At 35.6% G+C, this 27,670-nt stretch overlaps 1 protein-coding gene across 2 annotated transcripts in view; it reads left to right on the top strand.

Moving 5' to 3' along the window:
* TAFA2 (TAFA chemokine like family member 2) overlaps positions 1-24,392 on the top strand; it is a 180,233-nt gene extending 155,841 nt beyond the window's left edge. The window contains exons 4-5 of one of the 2 annotated variants that reach the window (XR_001884848.1): positions 11,572-11,818; positions 22,219-24,370. Coding sequence is in view for 1 of the 2 variants with exons in the window: in XM_017868887.1 (XP_017724376.1) it covers positions 22,219-22,230 (12 nt within the window). In the remaining variant the exon portion in view is untranslated. Of the gene's footprint in view, positions 1-11,571; positions 11,819-22,218 lie in introns of both variants that reach the window. The other variant, XM_017868887.1, reaches the window with a different exon arrangement.
* Positions 24,393-27,670: the final 3,278 nt, after the last annotated feature.

Genomic DNA, 27,670 nt, shown 5'->3' with positions numbered 1-27,670 from the left:
ATGCATTGAGTTATTCATCGAATAAACAAGGAAGTAAACAGACAAATGAACAAACCTGTGATCTCATCTCCTACTACTTTCTTCCTTGCTTATTTCACTGACACCACACCACCCTTTTGTACTTTTCTCATCTCAGGTATTTTGCAGATGCTGTTACCTCTGCCTAAAATGTTCTTTTCCCAGCTACCAACTTGATTGGCTCTCTCATCTCCACATGCTCTTACTGAAACCTCACTTTATCAGCAAGTCTTTCTCATCTACATCAACTAAAATTGTACATCCCTGTCTCAAAAATCCTTCTCTTTCTCTCAATTCTTCTCTTGGCAGGGCCTAAAATTCATTAAAATTTTATGTATTATGTCTGTTGTTTGCCTGCCTCTGTAGATAGTCAGTTCCACAGAGGAGTGATTTTTGCCTTTTTCTTCACACCTAGAACAGTGCCTCCCACTTAGTACATGCTCAATAAATATTAGCTAAATGAAGGAATAGAAGAACCTAGAACACATAACCTGTTTCACTGGTTTTAAAGCCCAGAACTAAGAATCCCTTCCCCAGACTATCTCTTCCCGCTTCCCTGCATCTTTGGGAAGTTTCACTTAATTTTTCTGAGGTTCAGTGTCCTCAACTATAAACTGGGGATATTGGTAATTAGTAACAAAGACTAATAATAGTAATAGCAGTAAATCATAAATGGGGACTGTCTCACAGAATAATTCTGGGGGTTTTACAAAAGAACATGGAAGTTGTCTATTGATGCCAACAAGTATGATCTGAAAGGTGAAAGTAAAAGAATAATGAGCAGGGTTTCAGGATTCCTCAAATAACAGAATGAGCAGCAGTTTTAACTGAAACCCAATTTTTTGATCCTAGTCTAAGCCAAAAAATTTGTAGCACTTCTGCTAAGCAAAAATTAACTACTGGAAAATGGAAGATAGAAGGTAGGACTAACTTGCAGCTCCCACTTAGACAGACAGAACAGCATGTGGAGACTAACATTGTAAACTTTTGCTTCAAGAACCACCACAGGGACATACCAGAAAAACTAAAAGAATTCATGACACGTAGCTTGTTGCCGTAAACTTCTCAAGACAGACAAAAAACTCAGTACCCAAGTTTGGAGGGGTAAAGTCCATCTTCTTCACTGGGGAAACTGAAAACCCAGATGTTGGGAGAAGGATTTAACCTCACCTCGATCTGAAACAAATTTAGAGAACAGAGCGAGATATGAAAGTAGAAGAAGTAGTGGGAAGAACCCTATAGGTACTCCCTTTCCCCAGGGAAGCCATTTCTGACTTTATCTCACAGGGGTCCTTGGGGAAGGCAGTCAGTGGAATTGGGGAAGGGCCACAAGGAGAAGGAGGCTTCCAGTTGAACTTTATAATAATTTTGACCGAGTGCAAATTTTCCTGGGCAGAATCCTGTGGTAGGGGTGCAAGTGGGAAGTGTAGATATGAGCACAGAAGCCACAACAGACAGGGAGAGGCAAAGCCTGAAATCCCTGTCTGCTTTCTCAGAGGAAAGACTTGTAGCCTGGGGCAAGATCTCAGCCCTGCACACTGAAGGCCTGGATATAAATTTGGCTCTGTTGACTGTTGGGGGAGCATGGTGGGAATGAGACTGGCCTGTTGACTGTGTAGGTGTTGGGTGATGCTTGTTACTGCCAGCTTTCCCCACTTAACCTGGTGACCTGTATGGAGCAGCAGAGGCAGCCGTAATCCCCCTGTAACATAAATCCATTGGCCTAAGGACCACACCCCCATACCATACAGTGACTGCAGCCAGCCCTGCCCATGGAGAGTCTGAGATCAGACACACCTAACCCTGCACCCACCTGATGGTCTTTCTCTACCTACCCTGGTAGGCAAAGACAAAAGACATAAACTTATAGGAGCTCTACGGCCCCACTCATTGCCCGAGAAACCCAATACTTATTCAGGCAGCCTGAGGGCAAGCTTCTGTCTCCCCTGTACTATTGCAGCTGACATTCTCTTGAAACCACCACCTCCTTGCTGGAGGCCAACTAACTCAAGATATTATACCAACTTAGAACAACCCTGCTCTGAGGAAGGAAAATACACCAGCTAATTCCACTGCCGATAACATCCTGACTAACCAGAGGTCATGAATCTGTCCATGTGACAGCTTTATTGCTAGCATAATCAGTGTTCAGAAAAATTAGTGCACTAAAGAAAACTGCAGTAAAGGACCCCATAGAATTTAATTCACTTCCTTGCTACATCCACCACAGCAGGTGCTGGTATCCATGACTGGGAGATCTGAAGACAGATCACATCACAGGACTCTTTGCAGACACTATCCAGTACCAGTCCAGAGCCCAGTAGCTCTGCTGGATGACTAGATCCAGAAGAGCAATAACAGTCACTGCAGTCTTTCTCTCAGGAAGTCCCATCCCTAGGAGAAGGGGGAGAGTGCCATATCAAGGGATCACCCCATGGGATAAAAAATCGGAACAGCAGCCCTGGAGTCCCAGATCTTTCCCCTGACATAGTCTACCCAAATGAGAAGAAACAAGAAAAAATAATTCTGGTAATATGACAAAATAAGGTTCCGTAACACCCTCAAAATGTCACACTGTCTCAACAGCAATAGATCCAAATGAAGAAGAAATCTCTGAATTGCCAGAAAAAGAATTTAGAAGGTCAATTTTTAAGCTAATCTAGGAGACACCAGAAAAAGGTGAAAACAAACTTAAAGAAATTTAAAAAATAATACAGAATATGAATGAAAAGTCACCAGAGAAATAGATATCATAAACAAAAAACAATCACAACTTCTGGAAATGAAATACAAACTTAGAGAAAGGCAAAATACACTGGAAAGTGTCAACAATAGAACAAATAGAAGAAAGAAATTCAGGGCTCAAAGACAAGGCTTTCAAATTAACTCAATCTGACAAAGAAAGAAAAAAATTTTAAAAAATTAATAGAGTCTCCAAGAAGTTTGAGATTATGTTAAATGACCAAACCTAAGAATAATTGGTGTTCCCAAAGAAGAAATATAAAACTTTGGAAAACTTATTTGAAAAAATAATTGAGGAAAATTTTCATGTTCTTGCTAGAGCTCTAGATATCCAAATACAAGAACCTCAAAAAACAAGTGGGAAATTCATTGCAAAAAGATTATTGCCCAGTCACATAATCATCAGGTTTTCTAAAATCAAGATGAAAGAAAGAATCTTAAGAGCTGTGAAGCAAAAGCATCAGGTAACTTACCAGATTAACAGCAGATTTCTCAGCAGAAACTATACACACTAGAAGGGATTAGGGTGCTATTTTTAGCCTCCTTAAATGAAAAAAATAAATCAGCCAAGAATTTTGTATTCAGTGAAACTAAGCTTCATAAATGAAGGAAAGATAAAGTCTTTTTTAGACAAACAAATGCTGAGAGAATCTGCCACTATCAAGCCAATACTATAAGAATTGTTCAAAGAAATTCTAAATCTTGACACAAAACCTCGAATTACACCAAAATAGAACCTTTTTAAAAGCATAAATCTTACAGGGACTATAAAACAATAACACAATGAAAAAAAAATCAAGGTATTGGAACACCAACTAGCATGATGAATAGAACAGTACTTCACATCTCAATAACGTTCACATTGAATGCATATGGCCTAAATGTTAAATGTTCCACTTAAAAGATGCAGAATGGCAGAATGGATAGAATTCACCAACCAAGTATCTGCCGTATTCAAGAGACTCACCTAACACATAAGGACTTACATAAACTTAAGGCAAAGGGGTGGAAAAAGATATTCCATGCAAATGGACACCAAAAGCAAGCATAAATAGCTATTCTTATATCAGACAAAACAGACTTTAAAGCAACAACAATTAAAAAAAGAGGAAGAAGGACACTATATAGTGATAAAAAGACTAGTCCAACAGAGAAGTATCACAGTCTTAAATGTATATGCACCTAACGCTGGAGATCCCAAATTTATTAAACAATTACTGCTAGACCTAAGAAATGAGACAGACAGCAACATAATAATAGTGGAAGACTTCAGTACTCCACTGACAGCACTAGACAGCTCTTTAAGACAGAAAGTCAACAACAACAACAAAATGGGCTTAAATTATACCCCAGAACAAATGGACTTAACAGATATTTACAGAACATTCTATCCAAAAACTGCACAATATACATTCTATTCATCAGCATATGGAACATTCTCCAAGACAGACCATATGATAGGCCACAAAACAAGTCTCAATAAATTTAAGAAAATCAAAATATATCAAGCACTCTCTCTGACCACAGTGGAATAAAACCACATCAAGTCAAATAAATAAATAAATAAAACCCTCAAAAGTATGTAAATACATGGAAATTAAGTAATCTGCTCCTGAGTGATCATTGGGTCAACAATGAAATCAAGATGGAAATTAAAAAGTTATTTGAACTGAATGATGATAGTGACACAGCCTATCAAAACCAGTGGGATACAGCAAATGTGGTGCTAAGAGGCAAATTCATGGCATTGACAGCCTACATTAAAAAGTCTGAAAGAACACAAATAGACAATCTAAGGTCACACGTCAAGGAATTAGAGAAAAAAGAACAAACCAAACCCAAACCCAGCAGAAGAAAAGAAATAACAAAGATCAGAACAGAGCTAAATGAAATTGTAACAAAACCATACAAAAGATAAGTGAAACAAAAAGCTGGTTCTTTGAAAAGATAAACAAAATTGATATACCATTAGCAAGATTAACCAACAAAAGGAAAGAGAAGATCCAAATAAGCTCAATTAGAAACAAAATGGGAGATATTACAACCGATATTACAGAAATGCAAAAGATCATTCAAGGCTACTATGAACACCTTTATGCACACAAACTAGAAGACCTAGAGGAGATAGATAAATTCATGGAAATATACAACTATCCTAGATTAGGCCAGAAAGAAATAGAAACTCGGAACAGACCAATAACAAGCAAACAAGCAGCAAGTTTGAAATGGTAATTTTAAAAATATTGTCAAGAAAAAAAAAGGTCCAGGACCAGATGGACTCACAGCTGAATTCTACAAAACGAAGAAGAATTGGTACCAATTCTGCTGAAACTATTCCAAAAGGTACAGAAAGAGAGAATCTTCCCTAAATTGTTCTATCAAGTCAGTATCAACTTAATTTCAAACCAGAAAATATAGAAAAAGAAAACTGCAGTTCAATATCCCTGATGAACATAGATGCAAAAATTCTCAATAAAATACTAGCTAACTGAATCCAACAGCATATCAATAAGATAATCCACTATGATCAAGTGGGCTTCATACCAGGGATGCAGGGATGGCTTAACATATGAAAGTTGATAAATGTGATACATCACATAAAGAGAATTAAAAACAAAATCAGATAATCATCTCAACAGTCTCAGAAAAAAAACATATGACAAAATCATTTTATGTCAATGTAATCAAAATCACTTTATGATTAAAACCCTCAGCAAAATCAGCATAGAAGGGACATACCTTAAGGTAATAAAAGTCATTCATGATAAACCTACAGCCAACATTATACTGAACAGGGAAAAGTTGAAAGCATTCTTCCCCCTGAGAACTGGAACACGACAAGGATGTTCACTTTCACCACTTTTATTCAACATAGTCCTAGCCAGTGCAATCTGATAAGAGAAAGAAATAAAAGACATCCAAATAGGTAAAGATAAAGTCAAACTGTCGCTGTTCACTGGTATTATGATTGGATACCTAGAAAACCCTAAGGACTCATCCAAAAAGCTCCTAGATCTGAAAATGAACTCAGTAAAGTTTCAGGATACAAAATCAATATACACAAATCAGTAGCACTGCTATACACTAATAGTGAGCAAGCTGAGAATCCAATCAAGAACTTGACTCCTTTACAATAGCTGCACAAAAAATAAAATACTTAGGAGTATACCTAACCAAGGAGGTGAAAGTCCTCTACAAGGAAAACTACAAAACACTGCTGAAAGAAATCATAGATGACACTAACAAATAGAAACTCATCTCATCCTCTTGGATGGGTAGAATCAATATTGTGAAAATAAGCATACCGCCAAAAGCAATCTACAAATTCAATGCACTTCCCATCTAAATACCACCATCATTCTTCATGTAACTAGAAAAAAAAAAAAATTCCTAAAATTCATCTGGAACCAAGAATGAGGCCACCAATTAGAGGTAAAACATATAGAAAAAAATTATTCTACTCTTAAAATATTCAATGCGTATATATCAAATTTTAAAAAAAGCCCCTGAAAACATTTCTGTTTTTGAACAATGTAAAGAAAATGGAGGATTAGAAATGTGTAAATGATGTATTTCTCCACGTGCAACTTGCTTTTTCTGAAAAAAAAAAAAAAAAGGAACTCTTCTGAGATTTTTGTGCACCCATCACCCAAAGAGTGTACACTACACCCATTGTGTAGCCTTTTATACCTCACCCCTCTCCAACCCTTCTCACCAAGTCCCCAAAGTTTATTGTATCATTCTTATGCCTTTGTGTCTGCATGGCTTAGTTTTTACTGATAAGTGAGAACATACGACGTTTGGTTTTCCATTCCTGAGTTACTTCACTTAGAATAATGGCCTCCAACTCCATCCAGGTTACTTGCTTTGCCAAAGCAAGACTAAGCAAAAGGAACAAATTTGGAGGCATCACATTTTCTGACTTCAAGCTATACTTCAAGGCTATAGTCACCAAAACAGCATGGTACTGGTATAAAAAAAGGCACAAAGACCAATGGAACAGAATACAGAACGCAGAAATAAAGCAAAATATTTACAGTGAAATGATCTTTGACAAAACAAACAAAAGTATAACGTGGGGAAAGGACAACCTATTCAACAAATGGTGCTGGGATAATTGTCAAGCCACACGTAGAAGAATGAAACTGGATCCTCATATCTCACCTTATACAAAAATCAACCCAAGATGGATCAAAGGCTTAAATATAAGACCTTAAACCATAAAAATTCTACAAGATAACCTCAGAAAAACTCTTATAGACATTGGCTTATGCAAAGAGTTCACGACAAAGAACCCAAAAGCAAATGTGGCAAAAATGAAGATAAATAGATGGGACTTAATTAAACTAAAAAGCTTCTACACAGCAAAAGTAATAATCAGCAGAGTAAACAGACAACTCAGAGTGGAAGACAATACTTGCAAACTATGCATCCAAAAAGAAACTAATATCCAGAGTCTACAAAGGAACTCAAATCAGCAAGAAACAATCCCATCAGAAAGTGGGCTATGGACATGAACACACAAATATATATATATACATACACACACACATACACATACACATATTTTTACAAATATATATATACACACACATATATTTACAAATACACACACACACACACACACACACACACACACAAATGGCCAAGAAACATTTAAAAATGCTCAACCTCACTAATTATCAGGAAAATGCAAATCAAAATCACAATGGAATGGCCATAATTTAAAAGATCAAAAATAATAGACATTGGTATGGATGTGGTGAAAATGGAACACTTACACTGCTGGGGGGAATGTAAACTAGTACAACCACTGTGCAAAACAGTGTGGAGATTCCCTAAAGAACTAAAAGTAGATATACCATTTGATCTAGCAATCTCACTACTGTGTATCTACCCAGAGGATAAGAAGTCATTATATGAAAAAGACACCTGCCTATGCATGTTTTTAGCAGCACAATTTGCAATTGTAAAAATATGGAAGCAGCTCAAATGCCCATCAATCAATGAATGGATAAAGAAAATAGAATGGAATACTACTCAGCCATAAAAAGAAATGAAATAGTGCATTTCACAGCGACCTGGATGGAGGCCATTATTCTATGTGAAGTAACTCAGGAATGGAAAACCACACATCGTATGTTCTCATTTATAACTGAAAGCTAAGCTGTACAGACACAAAGGCATAAGAATGATACAATAAGGTTTGGGGACTCAGGGAGAAGGACTGGAGAGGGGTGAGGTATAAAAGACTACACATTGGGTATAGTGTACAGTCTTTGGGTGATGAGTGTACAAAAATCTCAGAAATCACTACTAAAGCACTTATCCATATAACCAAAGACCACCTGTTCCCCCAAAAGTATTAAAATTAGAGAGAAAGAAAAGAAAGAGAAAATAAAATTTAAAAAAATATAAAATGTGTCTTCCCTTTGTTCATGCAGTTCCACATTCAGAAACGATTATGAGGGGCAAACCCCAAAGCAAAGTATCAACAATAAAAAATAAAAATCATGCCCACATGCACCAAAAAATTAGCTTGTATTTGGCTTTTAAAATACCAGTCTCCAGATTTGATAGGGGGAAAAAAAGCAGGAGAGAGGTCAGGCATCCTGAATTGTAATATATAGAGTACATAATTCTGTTTGTGTGCGTGCACATAAGTGATTGCATGCACAGTATTATTTGGGGGCAATGGTGAACCACTCATTGTGCTATTTGTTTACTGTGATCCATTATAGGAAATCTGATGCTATTTCATTTGCACCACCATATCTGATGTCAAGTGAGCATGTAATTCCTTGGTGTAGGGTAATTGTCTCATGAAATATTTCATGAGAAAAATTTCCTGACAGTGTTAAGCAGCTGTATGGAAATTACTCAGGAGATAGGTATATTTTTTTAATGGGATAGCTTCTAACTGAAATATTAACTGTAATGAATATGGCAGCATCAACCTTGATGCATTCATTTGGACATTTTCCACATCCCAAGTGATTAGTCTAATACCAATTAGAGCATCACAGATTGCTATTATCTTCTTGCATTATTATTTTCATGAATTAATTTTGTTTTTAAAATCAGACCTTTTCCAAATAAGAATAAATTTAAATATCTGAGGTGAAAATGTGAAGCTGAATGTCAGGACCCATGCGTATCTATAATTTCAAATTCTGAAACTGCAGAATTATAGAGATAATCCTAGAAAAATTAAAAATTGAGGAACTGACCCTTTGGGTCACCTAATCATCCCCCTTACTGTTTACAGAGAATCTAAATATTGATTCTAACTTTCCTTCTTCTGAAATTACTTATCACCTTTTTCCTTATATTAATTCATTCACGTGTTCATTTATTTATTCATCTCTCCATGCATCCATTGTTTCAGTCTTTCATTTAATAAATATTAGGCATCATGTATGTGCCTGATATGCTGCTTAGCACTGAGGAAACAAAATGTATGCTAATATTATTTTTCTCCAATACCTCATATGTTAGTGAGAGAAACAGATTAATAATCATAATGTGATGAGGTATATCTTAGAACTATGACAAAGGGCTGATTGGATAAATCGTGAAGTGGCCACATTTCTTCTGGGGTTTGAAACAAGTATATTTTAGGTGAAGCTAAAACAAACACAAAGATAAGGGGACATGAATGGGCACATCAAGTCCTAGGATTACATAGGCGTGACCAGAGTGGAGCATGGATGTTTTGTGGAGGCATTGGGAAGAAGGGGAGATGAAGCTGCGTGTTTGGTGTCTAATCATGAAGGATCTTATGTATCATAAATAAGTTTATGTTTCTTCCTGTAATAGGAGAGTATTGTAGATTTTTCTTTTCAGGATGATGGTGGCAAAGAGGAGGAAGAACATCAAGGAACAAGACAAGTCAGGACATTATTGCAATTATACACACCAGGTAGAATAAAGAGTGTAGTAGCAAGACCGAGAGTAGGAAATAGATTAGAAAGATGATTAGAAACTGATTAGAGATAAGACATATAGGAAAAAGTTATTCTACTCTTAAAGTATTAAATGGGTATATATGAAATTTTTTAAAGTCCCTGAAAACATTTCTATGTTTTTGAACAACATAAAGAAAATGGAGTATTGGAAGTGTGTAGATGATGTATTTCTCCAAGTGCGACTTGCTTTTTCTTAAAAAACAAAACAAAACAAAACTGAAACTCTTCTAAATTTTCTCAGTCTTTATGATTTATCTTCAGCTGCATGTGTCCACTGCAAGTCATAACACTGACCCACTTCACAACTGCGTTGGTTTTGATATATCTAAATAAAGGCCTCTAGATTAGACTCTGTGGCCAGAATACAAAAGTTCCACTCTTCCTCAAATCATCATTTAAATCTTACATTTTCTGGTTTAGGAGGGAGAAGCCAGGATTAGCAGGGATAAGAAAACAGGGGTCTGTTCTAATTGCTCAATAACACAAATATTTTCAAAATTGGAAAATATATTTTTCTACTAATTACATGATTAGTCTTTTTTGTTGCTATTAGTTTTAACTATTCCAACCTCTCAAATTTATGTAGAAAGTGCGTTACTTTACTTTTAACTTATACAGCCAAGACCCCTCTATTGTCAGAGCCTAAATTACTATTAATTTGCATATGATTTATTATTTATTGTTACTCACACTTTTCTGTCAACTACTGAATTATTATTCAAATATTTGAAATTCAAATAGTATGTTTTGATATCGCTGGAGTACTTTGGAAAAGAGAGTATAAATAAAACTTTTTTTTTTTTTTTTTTGAGACAGAGTATCACTCTTGTCACCCAGGCTGGAGTACAACGGCGTGATTTCAGCTCACTGCAACCTCTGCCTCTCAGGTTCAAGCGATTCTTCTGCCCCAGCCTCCAGAGTAGCTGGGATTACAGGCAACCGCCACCACATCCAGCTAATTTTTTTTTATTTTTAGTAGAAATGGAGTTTCACCATGTTGGTCAGACTGGTCTCGAACTCCTGACCTCAGGTGATCCACATGCCTTGGCCTCCCAGAGTGTTGGGATTACAGGCATGAGCTACCACACCTGGCCAATAATACTTATAAACATCTATCTATATCTATAAAATGTCATAAGTTACAACTGAAAAATGTCATGAATCTCATTCTGTCTGTTATTGAGGATTACATAATTAATAATGATTAGAGAGCAACAAAGTTGACTTGAAAAATGAATGCCACCCAGGGGTGACTAGATCTATATGTTGGTTAAATGGCTTCATTCCATTTATCACCCTTAAAGTGTGTATGGTTCAAATTCCTGCCTCAGCAAATTACAAATTACTCTAGGCATGGATGATCAGGCAAGGCTGTGAATGGTTAAGATCACAAATATTTTATCTTTGAATTATAATTGATTATTACTACCTAATATTGTTTCTACAATTATTTTACACTTTTATGCTTAAATGACTATCTCTTGATTTCTGTGTACTTTCTTCCTTGCTTTTAATGAACATTTTTCTTAGGTTTGTGCAGAATGCTCTCTGAATATTTACAAGAAATGCTTACTGTCCTTTTTTTAAAAAATTTCTTGTAAAAACTGCTTATTTTAGTCCCATTTAAAGGTGTGTCTCTTTGTAATTAAAAAATGATGTACTAAGATTATATAATCTTCTAAGAGAGATACGGACCTATCCCCATTGTGAGTTTTTTTGGAGGTAAAGGACCTTATTACCTTGTTGTCCCTTTATGCTTGTTGTAATGTCCCCTTTCTCCCAGGTTTGCTTTCTGTAATAATCTGTTAAACAGTGGAGTGCCTGACATGTGTTTGTTCCTTAGGCAAACGTGTAAAACTCTTCAAGTTCGAATGGAGAAGTAGAAAGAGAAGGTTTCTGCTGTGCCTGATGACAATTTTTGATTTCTCCACACTCAAAAAAGTTTTGGCTCCGTGTTGGAGCACTAGTTGTGGTGAATCCTAGTGTTGGTCGGATTCTAAGGAAGGGACAGAAGTTTCATTGAGAAGTAAAGATTCAAAACAACTCCAGAAATGAGCTCCCGTCTTGGTTTACTGCTCACAAAGCAGCAGGTGTGTACATGATGCTAACAGGATTAACTATGACCTACTCTTTCTTGTGGTTACTATTAGCATTGAAGTGCCCCTGGTTTCAGAGGGAGACAATGAACTTGGTACAGCTTTAAGGAGTCAGAGGGCAAAGACTGCCTCAGTGGTCAGTAAAGAAAGGCATTGGATTATTGTTATTAAAAAGTAGAGAGAGGCATCATTCTTTAAACTGATGTGAAGCTCATACACTGAACAAATAATTGGCCACAAAGAGCCTTTATGTATGTCACCTACAATGGCTCTGCAGTATTGTTTTCCCCAAAATAGGAAATGGATACTACAAAAATCTGGGTGTATTCTTGGACTTCTGTTAGTGTTCAAAGCACTATTATTTGGAAATAAGCATGAAAAGTACTGAGCCATCAGACTTTCACTTTATCTCCATAAACCAATTAAGGCTGCATTCTTACCTAATGGTCCATTCTTTATATATTCAAATTGCCCCATAATTGAATATTATTTCATACCTGCATCTAAGCATTACAAATAATTAGACTGAAGCATTTGTATTTTGGTAAACTTTGGAAATTCAAGATTACTGAACTATGATGGTTGTTATCAGAAAAGTCCAAAAAGAATTACATCTAGGAAACCGAAAAAAAGAAAAAAATAAAGCAAAAGCACCCAACATGGTAAACATCACCATCTATGTTGCCCTAACCTTCAGAAAATTGATTTTAGTTTGAAATTTATGGAAAGGGATTTTTTAACACATATAGAATGATTGTCTCTTAATTTTATGGAAGAGGATAGGGATGGAGAGGAGAGAATGCTCCATCTCCATGTGGTGCTTCTGGCATATTCTCAAAAACTGCTGATACTACTTTTGTCTTTCGACAAGTTACGTCAAGTCCTTTTAAGTGACAGCAGCATATTCTTCATTCAGACAGATGTGTAACCGTCCGAAGGGTTCTTCCTGCCTGCTGCACAAACAAAATCAATTCATAGAGACCATGGCATTGCAATAAAGAATTTAATTAATGAGAGGCCAGCCACGTCACTCAGGAGATGAAATTATTACTCAAATCAAACTCCCTGATTATCTAGGGGCTAGGGTTTTTCAAAGATAGTTTGGGGGAAGGGGTGGGAGTGGCTAGGAAATGGTTGCTTGCTGCTGTTGGTTGGGGATGCAGTCATACAGGTGTGGGAAATGGTACTCCTCCAGGCTGAATTGCTTCTGGGTGGGGCCACAGGAGCAGTTGCTGGGTCCATTGGTGTCAGGCATGCAAAAACCCTGAAAAGATATCTCAAAAGACCCCTATTAAGTTCTACAACAGTGATGCTATCTGTCGGAGTAATTGGAGAATTTGTATCCATTATGACCTCCAGAACAATGGCTGGCAATTGTTTATGTCTATGCCTTAGCAGAATTCAGGCTCCTCTATCCTCCTAGCCTGGTGATTTTCCTTAGCTTTACAAAGGTGATTGAGTTTTGGTGAAAGCCTATTATTACTTAAACTATAAACTGAATGTCTTCCAAAGTTAGCTTGGCTTAAACCCAGAAATAATTAAGATCAGGTTGGATACCAAAGGCAAGATAGGGTTTAGCTAGATTAGATCCCCCCAACTGCCATAATTTTCTCCCTGATACAGTTTTTGCAAAGGTGGTTTCAGTATCTCAAGGAAAGGTTGTCCCTAAGAGCCATTTGTATTTGTAACACAAACCAACAAAGAAGTGAAGAGAAAATGCTCTCTAGGCTACTAAAAGGAATTTCTTCCAAGTTTCAGCTCTTCTTCACCCCTAACTCCAACTATCTTAAACTCATTTTTTAAAGTACAATTTTTAAAGCTTCTGTAGTGAGACTGGAATTCTTGAGGAGAATGATTCTTGACCAGATTGAAACTTATCAAGTAAAGCTTTCTGGCAGAAAGTGGATAAAAACTATCAATTCAGATTACTCTTTTACAAATGAGAGGCTAGTCTAAAAAAATGAACTTAATATCAAATTTAGCAGGTAAAGTACCTTTGAATTGAATTCAGAATCTCAACTGTCTGTAAAATGTGTGAACTATGCTGGCATATAGAATTAATATCTTAAAAGTCTGCTCAGATTTCCTTGAGGCATTTAAAATAATTGTTTTTCTGACTTAAGGATTTTTTGGGTGTCTTCAAGAGATTTCTCCTTGTTCCGTATGTTGTTGACTTTCACCATTATCTTAATTTTGTGTGTGTGATTCTGCACCTGAAACAAACACAGTGTGTGTGTGTGTTGGGGTACCAAGGGAAGGGGAAGCAAAGTCTTGTCTTAACAAATGTTTTTTTAAAGTTTCAAAGGAATGTATTAGCTACTTAAAAATCAGGAAATGCTTTGTTTTGCTAGCATTGAATGTCATCCAGAGAGAAACGGCTGATCTGCTTCTGAGTGAATGAATGCGCATAAATGGCAATGCAAGCAGTCATCTACTTCCGTGAGTCACGTAGAAGAGTTCATGGCAGGCACACTGTACAGCTTTCAAAGTTCCAAGAAACAGCGCAGGTCCATCTGTTCAAAAGATTCATTTCCAGTCGAGATCTTCATTTACACAGCATAGGAAGCTGAAAGCCATTGACAGATGTTGTGTATGTGGTAGGAGCTCACTAGTTCTGCATTCTAATATAATGATTAGGCCTTTTAGAAAATGAAGTTTTCAAAGTGGTTATACCACTGAAGAATTTAGGTGATCAGAACAACGTTTTATCCCATTTAGAAGTAGTGTTTCTTAAGAAAGGTCATAGTAGTTGGAGGCAAGAAGTGACTTAGAACCTCACTGACTCCAACCAATATGCTTGGTAGATAAAAACTCGAGTTTCAGAGACTTTTAAAAGTGACTTATCCAAAGTTCTCCAACTAGCATGTAGTAACACTGGTATAAAACCTTGGTCTCCTGACTAGCAGAATAAGGCTGTCCCCTTCAGGCATATGTGGTATTCTATTTCTTTCCAGAAGTCTAGAAAGATTATATGTCAAGTCTGAAAAATCTTTTCTTTTTTTGCTTCCTACACTGATACTCACACTGATTTATACCTAAATATAATAAGTTAGCTACAGAAATGCTGTTGTTTCAGATTACTCTTTCCACTCACCCAAAGCTGTTAAATTTTTCAAGAATTTATAAAATAGATAACTGAGAATAGTTCAAGGTCCTTTAGTGGAAATGTTGATCTTAGCTGAAGTATTAAACATATCTCAAAGTGTTAAAATAAATGTTCAGGCCAATCTAGTGAAAGCAGTTCTTTAGAGGTAAAACTAAGCTGTGGTATGAAAATACAATGGTTTTCAGGTTTCTAGGGGTCACTTCCATCATGAAAGTAAAATATAGGCTTAATTTTCACATAAATGAGTAGATTTACAAAGTGATTCATGTATCACTGTCTTATAGTGCCTTACCTTACCCGAAAGCTGTCTGGTCAGCTTGCTCATGCGTGAATATCCCAGACCAATAGGTGTCTTTTATTTTGTAATACCTCATTGCATGAAGTACTTTAAGATATGACAAGTACATTCACATATAGTTACAACCAATGTAATGGCAGCTTTTCTCAAGCTTAAATGAGAAAGCCTGCTACTGCAGAGTAATGATGTTTTAATTGCACATTTAGTACACAAAAAGTGAAGCAAGAGCTTATTTCATGTACTTGTGAGAGCTACATTAAAAAAATACATTTGCGGTGAAGCAGCGATTATATTCCAAGAAAGGAAGAGTTCATTCAAATCAGCACTTAGGATGATGAAGGTATTCTGTTCTCCCTTTTACCTTTATCTAATAAGTTAAATTTATTGTAAAGTTAGTTTGAAATCGTGAAAATGTGCCTATTTGTGATGTTATTAAGCAGCCATCTTAAAAGGATTGACCATGCACTGCACTTAATCCTTCTGCCTCTTCTTAGAAGTATTACCACATTTCCTTGTCTTTCAGTTGTTTAACTAAAGAGTGCTCATCAGTCCAAAAATAAATGTTTATGTAATAACATGGATATTTTAGTGAAATTTTAACTCTTTTTAAAATGAAATTGACTGCAACGTTCATAATGCATTTTCACTTCTACTGTTCATAATGCATTTTCAGTTCTATTACATAAATATTGTTTAATAGTTCCTCATGACAAGATTTTAATGAACATATTGGAGAAGACAATTTTTTAAATTAAGCTAATATCATATAAGATTTATATTGATGCTGTGGAGGTTTGGCAGTGATTTCACAAATACATTGTAGACTGGCAAATGGAACAACTGAGATTTTTAAATATCTGGGATATGGGGTAGAACTCAAAGAAAAATAATATCAGAGGAGCCACCAATAAAGAATAGGGAAATTTGCAAATCTGCATTTTCTTTTGGCATAGTAATATCCCATTTATTTTTTAAGCATAGATAAAATGCAGTGCCAACTTCCTAAATATGTAACCTTTATGCAAAGTCTAATGGCACCTGGTTTATTAGAAAGACAAAGAGTTAGAAAAAAATGGAATTATGTTATCAGAGAAGACTAGTAACATATGTGCAGAAACAATCAGAGGCAAAACCTGGGAATTTAATACATTTGGATGGCTAAAAATTTACACATATCTGAATAATAATAGTTCATACTTCTTTAGCACTCTTTAGGTTCCTCAAACTGTTCTAAGCAGGTAACCTATTAACTTGTTTACTTCTCAGCTCATACAGTCCTATGATGCAAATGCTAATAGTATTTCTGTTTTACCTGGTAAGTCATTAGCAGAACTGAGCATTGAAAACAGGTAGCCTACCTTCAGGGAACATCAAAGTGGTGCTTCATTTTTTTCTTAATTTTATTTTACAGTTTTTTTTTTTTTTTTTTTTTTTTTATTCCCCAAACAAACTGTGTCATCCAGGCTGAAGTGCATCAGCGAGATCAGAGCTCACTACAGGCATGACCTCCTGGGCTCGGGCAATCCTCCCTGTAGCCTCCTGAGTAGCTGGGACTAGAGGTGTGCACCATCATGACTAGCTAATTTTTATTTATTTATTTATTTATTTTGTAGAGTCTGGGGGGTCTTGCCATGTTACCCAGCCTAGTCTCAAAATCCTGGCCTCAAGCAATCCAACTGCCTCAGCCTTTTAAAGCAGTGGGATTGGCCGGGCGTGGTGGCTCATGCCTGTAATCCCAGCACTTCGGGAGGCCGAGGGGGGCGGATCACGAGGTCAGGAGATTGAGACCATCCTGGTTAAGACGGTGAAACCCTGTCTCTACTAAAAAAAAATACAAAAAAATTAGCTGGGCGTGGTGATGGGTGCCTATAGTCCCTAGCTACTTGGGAGGCTGAGGCAGGAGAATGGCATGAACCCAGGAGGCGGAGCTTGCAGTGAGCCGAGATCCCGCCCCTGCACTCCAGCCTGGGCGACAGAGTGAGACTCTGTCTGGAAGGAGGAAGGAAAGAAGGAAGGAAGGGAGGGAGGGAGGGAAAGAAAGCACTGCGATTACAGGCCGGAAGGAAGGAAGGAAGGAGGGGGGGAGGCAAGGAAGGAAGGAAGGAAGGCAAGGAAGGAAGGAATCGACGGGAGGGAGGGGAGGGAGGGGAGGGAGGGAGGAAAGGAAAGAAAGCACTGCGATTACAGGCCTGATCCACCACGCCTGGCCAGTGCTTCATTTTTAATATGTGACTTTTATTATTAACATAACAAGATCAAGAAAAGAAATAATTGCAAGATGAATCACGGTAAGCAACAGAAAATTAAGTCAATATTTTTAGAGAAACAAGAAGTAATACCTCCCTCCAATAGGTATCTTATGTATCACCTTTTGTATCTTGTTTGAGAATTTCTACTTCTACCATCTACTAATATTGAAAAGGCATTTACTGGGACAAGCACTTTGTCTGGATTATCTGATTTAATCAAAGTAGCATATTACACATAGGGAGGCCAAGGGTCAGTGAGTTTAAATAATGTATTCAACCCCATAGTGTTAGAAAGTGATAAGGCAAGGATTTGAACCTGGGCAGTCTGCCGAACAAAGTCTGAGCTATTTGTTATTATGCCTCTCACCATAATATATTATCTCCTGCAGATAACCTAGTCAGCAGGACTTGAACGGGGGGAAGAAGGAATTTTAGACTTCAATATAATGATTGTAAGAATTTTAGGAATTTTGTAAAAGGACAGAATAGATTCTTGAATTTCCTTCCAACTTTGTAATTTACTTTAACTTGAGGATTGGCAGAGGAAATTTCACAATACTCAAACAATAAAATGGAAACGGTATAAATAATTGAGTTCACTTAATTTCAAATTTCACTTAAATCATATATGTTATTAGTCAGGTTTTATTTTCTCAATTTAAATTGTTGAACAGACTTAAAGACATGATTTTAGCATGAGTTATTTAGAAATCTAATCAGGGCCCTATAATTGTTTTGTTGCTCTGTGATAAGTGGGTGCCCTGAATCTTAAATAATTACTGCTTTGTGCTTAATGTTACCAGATTAGCATCTTCATCCTGGTTGACTGCTACTAGGGTAGCTTCCTGCTTGTGACAGAAAAGCTATATTATTATGATTTCTGCATTTTATATGTGTTCAGCAGCCCAGTAGTTTCACTTACCAAACTGGCTGGTATGCGGCACACACAAATAAGATTTGCGTAAAAAAGAACAGCTGTGTAAAATATTGCCTTTGGAAAGGCAAATTTACTGAGATAGTGATTATAGCGCATGAAGCTCAAGGCATAACCATAAAAATCGTAGGGCCATTTCTCTCCCTCATGCAGTATTTTATATCTATTGCCCTCAGAACAAGAAGATAGTGTGCAATCATGGTAGCAAATGCTATTTCCCATCCTGTAAAACTGATTTTATTGCAACCTCCTGCTTTTAGTTGCTGAAAACTTGCCAAAAATCTTCCTTAGAAGGTAAAACTTAGTGCTTGGCCTCTTCCAAAAAATACGGTTTGAATGAAAGAATGTTATTTAAGTTCTGAAAATATGGCAATGCTTAATTTGGTATATTAACGATTACTTTTACTTTATAAAATGTTGGATTGTATAAATATTGCTTAAGCAAATCTTGCATATCAAGATGTTCCAGTTTACAGTCTATAAAAGGTAAAATGACATTTAAAATATGTTTCCCCCACTAGCATGCCAGAATTTAAACTCGGGTCACTCAGATTTATTTAAAATAAGCATATAAATTATAAAAGGTTGATGTTTTTGTTTAATTTTAGGTAATAATTTTATTTGCAAATAGTATTTGGACCTTGCATAGTAAGCTTTTTTACTTGGTGATAATGTACCTATATTTAGAATCATTTTCCTATATATTTCTAAACCTTTGGTTTTCCCATCTTATTTAGTGAAAACCTTGAGATTGTCAGGGAGGGTACTGGTAGATATTTATACATGTTCATCTTTATTTTGTGTTGAAAAGGATGAGTCATTAGTTAGGGTTTAATTCCTTCAATGTAGTTCTCTAAACTTGCATGAATGTCTGTTAATGTTGTTTAAAGAAAAACGTTAGCCGAATTAAATTGAGCAAAGAACAATTTGTGAATCAGGCAGTCTCCCAAGAGTAGGCTCAGAGACTCCGGCACAGACACGTGGTAGAAGATTCATAGACAGAAAAAGGAAAGTAACATACAGAAAACAGAAGTGAGGTATAGAAACAGCCAGATTGGGTACAGCTCAGCATCTGCCTTATTTGAACACAGTTTGAACAGTTTGGCTACCTTTGATTGGCCAAAACTCGGTGATTGGCGTAAGAGTAGCCTACAGCGTGTTTATACCTCTATTTAGGTTACAGTTTATGATGTACAGAGATAGCTTTAGGTCAAACTTAAAATATGTAAGGAAGAAACTTTAGGCTAAACTTTATTTAACAGTGTGATTCTTTCATTCTACTTTCAGTGGCTCTCTCCTAAAATCCAGACCTTTTATTTTTATAGTTGTTCAGTGTTGACAAAACTAGGTGTTGAATAACATTATAATACTTGATCTTCATGGCAGTACTGCCATTCTGGCCTAAATACAGAGCTCTTGATGCCGAACCACCATGTGTCCTCTTATCAAAATCAAATAATAATAAAAAGAATCAAGTATTAGATTGTACACTTTCATCTAATATTAGAAATGATTTATATCCTATTATTCATCTCATAATATATGCTAGGATATTTTTAAAATTAGTAATCCAGGAATATTGTGTAAAATTTAGGTGTGAGAATAGGTTGCTTTAATTATGCTGTAATCCATGTGTATTTAGACAATTACTTCTTTTAGTCATGTTTAAATTTTGTTTCTCTAGCAATTATGTTAGCTGATAGATATCATCATAAAATGTATGTTTATGATGTTTTGAGGATATGGGTAACTTCCTTATTTATATGTGTTTATATGTTTATGTGTGTGTATATATATATATTTTTTTTCTCTACAGAAATGGAGAAAGATTTGTTTTAGTTTCATAAGCCTTTTGTACTATACCTTTAATTTAGATGTTTATTTTCAAAATTATATAAGAATAAAGTTTTAATATATAAATAGTTGAGAGGATCATTTCTCTACTTTATATAAACCAGTAGAGTCAAATATTTAGCTTGAAATGAAGATATAGGAATGCATCTATTACACTCACTAATAGATTACTTAGAACCTGAGCTTGAAGTGGATCAAGAGGACATGTCTCTTGCTATCATAGAGTCATGGCACCATGTTCATCCAGTTCATTTCTGCCATATTTCTCCATGTGGCTGCACCGAGCCGCAGCAGAGGCTAAACCATTTATTCTCTCTCAATTTCCTCTCTCCGTCTTTTACACACACACACACATATATCTTCCTCTCTCTTTTCTTGTCTTTTCAGCATTAGTTTTGAAAATATGGTCCACGTTCATACTCAATTTGGAAGTTCTTCACAGAAATTGTATATGATGACTCCTGAATGGCAGGCAGATTGATAATTGATAATGAGATCACTGCTACGCCTAAGATATGTCCTGCTCCCAGAGTCTCAGAGATTCAGTAGGCTCTTCATGTGTTTCCAACCCTCCATCCTCGGTTCAACTTCTTCCATGGTTGGGGAGTAAGATACTTCAGATACATAGGCAAAGAACTCCTTCCTTGGGAGTGCTAGCAGACCACTGAGACAGAAATAAGATGACTGTCTCCATACATGAAAACACATTTCTGCCTTTTGTGGCATCTCCCTTTGGTAATATAATTTGAGACCAACCATAGCAAAGTCTAGAACTAGCTTATTATTTTGTTTAATATATTCATTTTTTTATAATTGATCAGAAAGCAATGAAACCAAAGACTTTTGTAATGTTTTTCAAAGGACAAGTAACAATGTCACTTAACAGAATAAAATCAAAGTTTCAACAATAATTTTTTAAAATCGCTTTTCATTTTAGCCATTCCTAGAAAAGAACTGTTAGGTAATTCTCTAAATACCCTGCCTGATATTAGAGTAGAATTAGAAATTTATTGACACAGAAGAAATCTCTCGATTTCTTCTGTGTCAATAATCTCTTTTCCTCTCCCCTCTTTCTCCCTCTATCCTCTCCTTCTCTTTCAAAATCTTTTTTCCTCTCCCCTCCTTCTCCCTCCCTCCTCTCCCTCTCTCCTTCTTCCTCTCTCTGTGTGTTTTCCTCTGTATTTATGCATATATAGATATGTATGTATATATGTATCAGGTATTCTATCTGTTTATTATTCTTTTTTCCTGTATACAAATGGTCTTTGGACTTTGGTAGGTGTGAAGTTAGTATGAATGTTTCTGAGTGATTCTTAAAATAGCATTAATAGTATGTTCTTACCAATTTTATGAAAAATTTGGGGCACCTTTAACATTTGGTACAACATTTTTCTATTCCTTATTGTTTCTCTCCCCACATATTTTGTCCCCATAAACAGATTTTTTTCAAAATATAATTGACTCAAATAAGCCCTCAATTTTTAAACTGTTTCAGAAATGAACTCCATGGAGCCAATCCCCAAGGGCTTTTTGAGAATACCATGTGGCTATTTTGTTGGGAACAAAGGTCTTTCTTCACTGAGGCCTAGTATGATGTGTTTATGATATTTAGGCTATGGCCACCAAGCCTATGCAAAAAAACAAGGATTCCAGAATCACTCTCTGGGTCTGAGAGGGATATTGTTGTCACCAGTTGGGATAATTCTAGCCACAGTTGTATTCATTTGGATAATTGTGCAAGTGACTCTAAAAATATTGTGAGATGATAATGAGAAAAAAGGTATATTTTTATATGGTGGAAATACCTGCATCTGGTAGTCCTTTAAAATGAAGCAATGTATTTGAATAGCAAACACCAGCATTTTGAGTTACCAATTGATTTTTAATTGTGTTTAGTTTCAAGATTATCGGTATGTTATGAAATGTTGACTATATTTTCTTCTTCCTTTGTAGGTAACTCATTAACCCAGGAGAAATCAAGTGATCCTCAAGGCTGATGACATTGAACATACGCATAGAAAATTAACTCCTGAGGTGATCTTGAAGATTTTTATACCACTTGAAAGAGGCGCTCAAGAGTCTATTTCCAAGGGATTTCATGGCCTCTTCTTGAAATCAAGACTTTTTAAAAGTCAGACATGAACTTCTATGTCATGAAGATTTCAGCTGATTTGAACTGTGTTCCACTTGTAAATTGTTAAAAGAATTTGAAGTCACTGTCTGCGGAGCTGGTGAAGAGTTGTTTTTTTCAGGGTGATGTCAGAGACAGTCACCTTTTGAGTTACCGGCTCCAGATGTGACTGCTTTTCTTGTTTCTGCAAGCTGTATCCCAAGTGCACTGTCCTTCTGTCCTGGATGTGTTCATTTGCTAGTGGGACTACACATGGCTTTAATGACATTTCCTTTGAGAACTTTTCCTTTGGCATGGTGTAGACTGAGACAATTTTATTTATATCCTAATCTTGGAGCTCAGAAAGCCTACATGTTTTAACATCTTAAAGTTGCTTTTGTTAAAGGAATGGAAATATGTATCCATTGGTAATAACATTGGCAAGTAATAGATTATCTGAATAAATCAATCATATAAGAATGTATAGACAAGCTGACATATTTCCCTAAGGCTAACAACACCCTCCTGAAGCTCTTTGTCAAATATGTAGTACTTAGAACTGGATTACCATTTTCATTATATAATACTTTGTACCTCTAGAGCACTCTCCCTTTTTTTTTTTTTTTTTTTTATAAGTGAACTTTTCTTTAATTTTTTATGTTTACTTATTCCCTTCACAGAAATCAGCAGTGAGCAGTCAAGTTACTGGGTAGCCTTCAGTTTCAACAAAATTGACAGGGATGCATGTGAGTTTCTGATTGCTTAGCTTGAATTTTATTCACTTAGATTTCTTCTAGTATTTTTTAAAAAAACTGTCCTATCTCATTTTAAAAGACTTTCTTTTGCTTGATCCCAATGACTGTTTGAATGCTTATATATTTGTTCAATCTGTTGATAGAAGAAATTGTTCATTTTCCTCAGTCTCAAATTTATAAATATTTGCTTACAGTTTTCCTATTCAAACAATTTGTTAGGCCAATATTTTGTGACATTTTTGTAGCCATTTTAACATTTGTGGTTTTGGTTCTACAGGAAAGTCATAAATATTTAAAGGCCTTAAACATGTATGTACTTTTTTTCCCCTAAGTTATAGAATGTATAATTTTATACTACATTTGTTTTATTTCATTTGTGATATGAAGGGAGAGAAGAAAGAAAATTGTGTAGCCATTCTATAACAATATTGTGTAAACCTATAGTTTGAAGGAATGCAAAGAGAGGGATTTCTGTGTTTTACTCATTTTAGACTACTCAGAAGATGCTTCATAAATTGTCCTGTTAGAATTTCCATCATGGAAGGTGGTATGGAAGAAGGTATGGAAATATCTTGTATTCTAAAAACTCACTGGTATGGTCAGTTAGACATACGTTGGTTTCCAGGATGGAGGCCCATATATCCTGGGGAACTTTGGTCTATTAGTTTGTGACAATATTCAAAGACCAATACACTACTCAGACACTTTCCTGGCAAGAGCAACTAAAAATGTAAAATTGGTTAAAAATAAGATCTGAAAAGTATACATCTCACATTGAACTAAAATCCACTGTCTCATAAGTTCATGGAATGAAACGACTTTCTGCCTCCATTTTAATCATGCATAAAATGAATTAGATGGCTTTGAGTGGATTTTCACAATGGCTCAAGACTATATAAAATTATATTAAAAAAAATGTTGTCCTGGAATTTCTGCATCAATTAGAATATCATTAATTTCTTTTGTAACCAAGCCTGAAAAGCTATACTTTTTGAAAATATATGAATTTGCTCCTAGGTTTGTTTGGAGATTTGAGATTATTAGATCATGCTTCTCATTTTTAAACTATGTTCTTTAAATCAACACTGGAAACTCTGTATTATATACAAGCTGTAATACATGCATTCATAATAGAAAAAATTACCGGTGGAATTTCAAATATACTAACTAGATTATCCCAGTAGAGTTATATTGTTGTGGACTATTCAGAAAAGCCCTGAGGGTGAATAAATTGGGATATAAAATGAACTGTCTTTCATAAATTCATTTATAGATCTGTTTTCTGCTGTTTTATTTTTAAAGCATTTTCAGCTTATTATCCAGGGGGGAAAACTCTGAATTCCTGGGGAAGATGAGCATAAGATTCTTCAATCCTTTTTTTTCTTTTTTTTTTTTATTAATAAAAGGTCCATGGCCCAAATCTTGCCATTTACACAAGGTTCCAATATATGAATGCTTCTTTGCTAGGATACAGTTGAAATAGATATGCTTAACACTTGTGCTACTTGCCCATTTTGGCTGTGAGTACAACTGGCATAATTTGCTAGCAATATGTAAAATGTATTTTATGAAAATTGTTAAAGATAATCACCTATTTATCTTTCAAAATATGTGTTAAGATTAAAATCACAAATATGACTATAATTTAACCTTTAAAAAAATGTTTAAGCTTTTTATTTTTAAGTAGATTCAGACTCACAGGAAGCTACAAGAAAGAGCACAGAGGGTTTCTTTGAAAACTTTCCCCATCTTACCCAGTGACAACATTTTACAAAATCATATAACATTGTCAAAACCAGGAAATTGACATTGATGTAATACTATTAACTCAATACAGACCTAATTCAGATCTCACCAGTTGTCACATGAGTGTGTGTGTGTGTGTGTATGTGTGTGTGTGTGTGTGTGTGTGTGTGTGTGTAATCCTTATCTTGGTATCCATCCATTGTAATATCCTGGAACATGGGTGAGATTACAGTATGAGAGTATGGTCCAATGAGTAACTGATTTGTGATAATTCTTTTGAAGTCCTCTATTTTTGGAATAATATCCTATAGCTTTATTTTACTTTATTTTTTATATACTCTTGTTGCCTTAACACAATAGAAACTTCCAGTTTTAACATCAGCATGTACTATAAGTGATTTCAAATATGCTATTGTTATTAATGGTAGGAAGATATCTGAGAATTTGCATCTATGATTAAAATAAAAAGAAATTTTTATTTTGTTCTTATTTCCCTCAACAATACTTGCACTATTTACAACCAATGCTATACTATTCAACTGTGACTTTCGATAATAATTGCTAATAGCATAGTAATTAATTGAGTGATTGAGACTTGATCTTTTCAAAGTTTTTATCATTTTCTCAATTCATAGATAATGCATCCATATGAAAGGGCAATATATGCAAAGAAACAAAGCAATCAAATTGTATTTGTTCATTATCCAGTCCTTTCTCACTTTGACTCACTAATTTGATGGGAAGAATTAGGATGATACCAGACACAATGCTTAGAGAAAGTGAAAAGTTGTGAGAGACATATACTGAGTATCTTCTGTCCCTGCTACCCAAATAGAGCACTCATGGTAGAACGTTACTATTTCTATCAAAGTAAGGGTCTTTTTTTTTTCCTTCCTACCTTTCCTTCCCTCACTCCCTCCCTTCCTTTCTGTCCTTGTTTTGTATATATAATGCTTTGGGAAGAAGACATTGAAATAAGTATATTTAGATTTCTTGCAGATTTCTTTCTCATTGCTTTGATTTGCACTGTGTGAGTTTGGGAAAAGTAGTACAATTATATGACAATTAACTGACAATTATTGAATTCCTACTAGGCACAAGCATGTTTACCCAGATTGAATTTTGGGGTTAACTGAAGCTTAGTCTTAAAAATGGTCTTTCAAATTATTTCAAAAGATGTTTTCTCCATGCCCTCTGTTTTTATGGCACCATGCTAACCAATGGGAAAGTGGGTACATAGAAGATTTATGAGAATTTTGTATTTATTTTGATTTTTTGTATTTGTTTTTCTCCAATATATTGCAAGTTGCTAAATGGTCTGCACTATACCTTAAGCATTTTCCTGGATGAGCTTATTTGTTATGCAAAGAAATTAAATTTTATTCTAGAAGTTATGTGAACATGGCAGGGCAAGGCATGTTCCTTAAAGCTGTATTTTACAGATTTTAGCAAAAATGTGTTTGAAAATCTCAAAGAAGAGAGGTTGTGGGCATGCAAAGAAATTAGAAAGGATTAAAATAATCTAGGAGAGAGCTGTTGAGAGTCTGAGTTTGGACTATATGACTGACGAAAATATGAAACATGACTCTCAATCCTGGTTGCAATTTCAATTACTTGAGAAGCCTTAGAATATGTCTATGCCCAACTAACTCTCTGAGATTCTCTAAATTGGTCTGGGATTAGGGTCTGTGCGTAGGTATTGCTAAAACAGTTCCCCAGGTGATTCTAGCATGCATCCAGAATTAAGAGTCTCTAATGAAGGTTTTTGCCAACGTTGAAATGAGATAGGTGAAATGATTAATGAATGAAAGGAAGATGAGGAAGAATACTACAGGAGGTCCTGAGCCTACTAAAATGGAATAATAGAAATTAAGCTAAACATGAGAGAAAAACTTGGAGCTAAAGCAGGGTGAGAGGCAGGTGGCGAAAACAATGAGTTCATTTTTTAAGTATTGAGTTTAAGGTGCCAATGAAACATTTAGACAGATCATGTTAGATAAGAACTGAACAGGTTTTATTGGATTTGTAATTAGAGATTATTGTCGGCCTTGGAAAGAGCAGTTTCAATGGAATGCTTGTAGAATTGAGATTCAGTGGGTTGGGAAGTGAATGGGAAATTTGAAAGTGGAACTAGGACATATAGACTTCTTTTTCAATGGGAAGTGAAAAAGAAAAGTAGGGTAGTGGCTACACCAATGAAGCAGAATTTAAAAGGAATGTAACTTTCTTAATACAAGAGAAATAACAGTATGTGTGTCTATTCTGCAAAAGAGAAGGCAGGGAAAACAGAGATAAAAGTGTAGGAGTAAAATACAGTAATCCATGAAGGAAGGGGTATCCATATTTAGATGGAAAGCAATACGTAATGTATGCAGAATAAGGAAGAAGTTCCATAGGAAATCTTATGGGGTTAGAACAGGGAAGAAGCACTTTGAGTTAGGCCTTTGGTGACCTTCAACAGAGTAGTGTTCGTAGTATGATAGCTCATGGGTCAAAGAGCAATCATCAGAGTAATGATTAGCACATAGGTGATTAAGTTTGTGCCTGAGCTACTGAGGTTTAGTTAAGTTGTAGCTCCAAGATCATAAACAGATAAATGAGAAAAAATTAAGTTCAGCATCCTTATTTATTCGTAAAATGGAAATGCTTTCATTGTCTACCTTATAGGATTGTTGTGAAGATTCGATGAGTTAATACATTCAAGGAGCTTAGCGCAGAATCTAATGGTAACTATTTATTAAATGGTGGTTCTTTCATTGCAAAGGTATGACAGTTGTTTGCTCTTCCGTTGCAT

Source organism: Rhinopithecus bieti, unplaced genomic scaffold (genome assembly GCF_001698545.2).
Source record: "Rhinopithecus bieti isolate Rb0 unplaced genomic scaffold, ASM169854v2 scaffold_764, whole genome shotgun sequence".
Taxonomy (NCBI): Eukaryota; Metazoa; Chordata; class Mammalia; order Primates; family Cercopithecidae; genus Rhinopithecus; species Rhinopithecus bieti.
This window is presented reverse-complemented; position numbering and strand designations above follow the sequence as displayed.